The 2,788-nt window shown below is 34.7% G+C and overlaps 1 protein-coding gene across 1 annotated transcript; it reads left to right on the forward strand.

Annotated features, from left to right (window-relative positions):
- Positions 1-440: 440 nt before the first annotated feature.
- LOC124461994 (akirin-like) lies at positions 441-1,310 on the forward strand. The gene is made up of 2 exons (XM_047013393.1): positions 441-580; positions 643-1,310. The coding sequence occupies exon 2, from the start codon at positions 689-691 to the stop codon at positions 1,190-1,192; it is 504 nt and encodes a 167-aa protein (XP_046869349.1). The 5' UTR covers positions 441-580; positions 643-688; the 3' UTR covers positions 1,193-1,310.
- The last annotated feature ends 1,478 nt before the right edge of the window (positions 1,311-2,788 follow it).

The following is a 2,788-nucleotide window of genomic DNA, read 5'->3' on the forward strand; positions in this document are numbered from 1 at the left end:
TAAGCGTCATTTGCTCTGATTAAATATAAGATACCGAGCAGATCACAGGGAATATACCGTCTATACCGAGCCGATCACAGAGAATAGACCGTCTATTCCCTGTGTTCTGCTCGGTATCTTCTATTTTTCTAGAACATCTATCGTCTCTTATTTAGTTCAAATCTATAGCTATAGTGCTATTATTTTTGTGTCTGTTTTTTCTCATTATAAGCTTTGGCAAGCACGACGCAGGCTTTAAACTGTTTTCGTAGGGTGCCTCGAATGTACCTCGCATAGTATCGTCAAAGTCCGCTAATTATTATCATAGTTTTTGGCGATTATTTTGTACGGAGTCAAGAAAGCAGCGAAAATCAGGCAAAGATTGTTGATAGTATTTGAAATTGTAGATGAAAATTTCAAATCTTAACGTGATAAATTTTCGACAATAATGTTCCAATAAGGTAACCCTAGAATTATTATTCAAGCAAAATCATATACTTTTCACGATTCGATTTCGATTTCAATCATAAATAAATCAGAACTCGTCTTATCCGTCATCATAACGAAAAAAAAAAACAAATAAAAAGTGGAAAACAAAAATGTAAATAATTGTGAATGTGAAACAAGAACTTGCTATTAATTTCTTCATTACCATCTTTGTAGCAATTTTAGGGTGCTTATTAACAAATTTGTGCTGATTAACCAAGGAATGGCTTATAATTCACGTAAACGTATCGTATCTTGGGATGCATTGGATGTGTGTCCAACAAAGCGTCGTCGATTGAGTTCAAATTCTCATAATACCCGCAATTCTGAAACGCCAAAAGTCACATTATGGGATTTGCCTTACGCTGCTTGTTATCGCTTTGCAAAACACAGCAGCAGGAAACAGTCAAGTCCCTTCTCAAAGTTCAAAATCACTCCTGACCAAATATGCGAGGGTCTTAATAATACAATCAAAACACTAAAGAAACCCAAGCAGTTTGCCGCAATTCTAGGACAAGCGGAACTGGAATCGGATTGGGGTCTTTTCACATTCAAGCAGGTGCAGCTCATTTGCGAGAATATGATTAAAGAATCGGAGAATAAACTCTGTGAATTGTACGAAGCCCTATTGACCAGTAAGCTGACCGAGCAGTATGATATCTTTGTCAAATTCACACACGATCACATTCAACGTCGCGCTGAGCCACCATCCAGCTATTTTACCTAAGATTATAGCTGTAGCGTTATGTTGGCTTATTGCTTGTTTATATATTTTATAAATCCGTTCATTGCTTACGTTTTGAAATAAATACTGGTTCAAGCAAAACCATAGTTATTTATCACAATTCGCTTTTAACTTCAATCATAAATTAATTCATTTTAATCTTATATTAAATAAAATAATCGTTAAACTATAACCGGGACTGTGTTTATTCATCAGAAATGTTCCTCCAGGGTTGTTGGTTAAATCGACTCGTATGATGTTTTTGACTCAGGTTAATCTGTCGGTACCATGTAGAGTGTCATTTGCTCTGATTAAATAGAAGATACCGAGCAGATCGCAGGGAATAGACCGTCTATACCAAGCCGATCACAGGGAATAGACCGTCTCTTCATATCTAGCTATAGTGCTATTATTTGTGTGTCTGTTTTTTCTTATTCGCAGTTCGTGCCGTGCTTTAAATGCTTTGGCCACCGCGAAGCAGGCTTTAACCTGTTTTCGTAGGGTGCCTTGAATACACCTTGCATAGTATCGTCTACGTCCGCGAATTATTATCATAGTTTTTGGCGATCATTCTGTACGGAGTCAAGAAAGCAACGAAAATCTGGCATAGATGACTCAAGATGGTTCAAGCTAAACCATAGTTATAATAACAATAACACTGACCCGTTATTGATCAAATTTGCACAGTCATTAACATATATAAATTAAACACTATCTTTGCGTTTTTTGAATTCAAAAAAAAAAAGTTGAAAGTTGCAAAGAAGTAGCGAGGCACGCTGCGTGTGTGTGTACTTATGTATAAATTGAATATGCCTTGATGTAGTACAGTACCATACCGTTAAGGCTTTATCATAAGAACACTACAGCAACGGTATGCTTATAAATTGATATATAAATGAAATTTTTTTTTTCGTTTTATTCGGAATTTTTATATTTTTTATAACTTTATCCAAATGAACTTTTACTCTGTTAATTTTTTTTTTCTAGTTATAACTTCTATCTTTTTCGCAGTTATTATTTTTTCTATCTATACTAACTATCTTATATATAGATATTTTGATTAACTACCTTGTTTTTCTACTATTTTACGTGCACACTGTAATCTATATTTAAATTCTTTATGGTAAGCTTCAATGTTGTAGACTGGATCTATCTCATTGGATGTCATAAAACTATAGGGGATGGAAATTTTTCCAAAAATCAATTCAAAGGGACAGTGCTCATGAACTGTTGATGGCGTGGTATTTTAGCAATAAGTATAATATGTAAGCCATGTATCGCAATCGTAAGATCTATGATATTTATGCAATGTTCTATGATTTCGTTTGATGGTTCCCAAAGTTTGATGGTGATATGCTGTGGAAGTGACGAGGTCAATTCCTAGTAGATTATATAGTTCTTAAGCTACCTGATTTTTATATTCTGTGTCCAAATCAGTAATTATTTTCTTGATAGGGCCATACGTCAAAATTACTTTTTAAAAAATTGCGTTGGTTATGTCTTTGGCACTTTTAGTTTGCACAGGAATACTAACTAGGTATTTTGTTAAGTCGCAGATGACTGTGACCGCATATTCGTACCCGTCTTCCGTTTTTATTG

The sequence above is a fragment of the Drosophila willistoni genome, unplaced genomic scaffold, assembly GCF_018902025.1.
Source record: "Drosophila willistoni isolate 14030-0811.24 unplaced genomic scaffold, UCI_dwil_1.1 Seg800, whole genome shotgun sequence".
NCBI classification, from domain to species: Eukaryota; Metazoa; Arthropoda; class Insecta; order Diptera; family Drosophilidae; genus Drosophila; species Drosophila willistoni.

Excerpts from the sequence above, each read along its gene's own strand:
- LOC124461994 (XM_047013393.1), top strand. The coding sequence starts at position 689 with ATGGCTTATAATTCACGTAAACGTATCGTATCTTGGGATGCATTGGAT.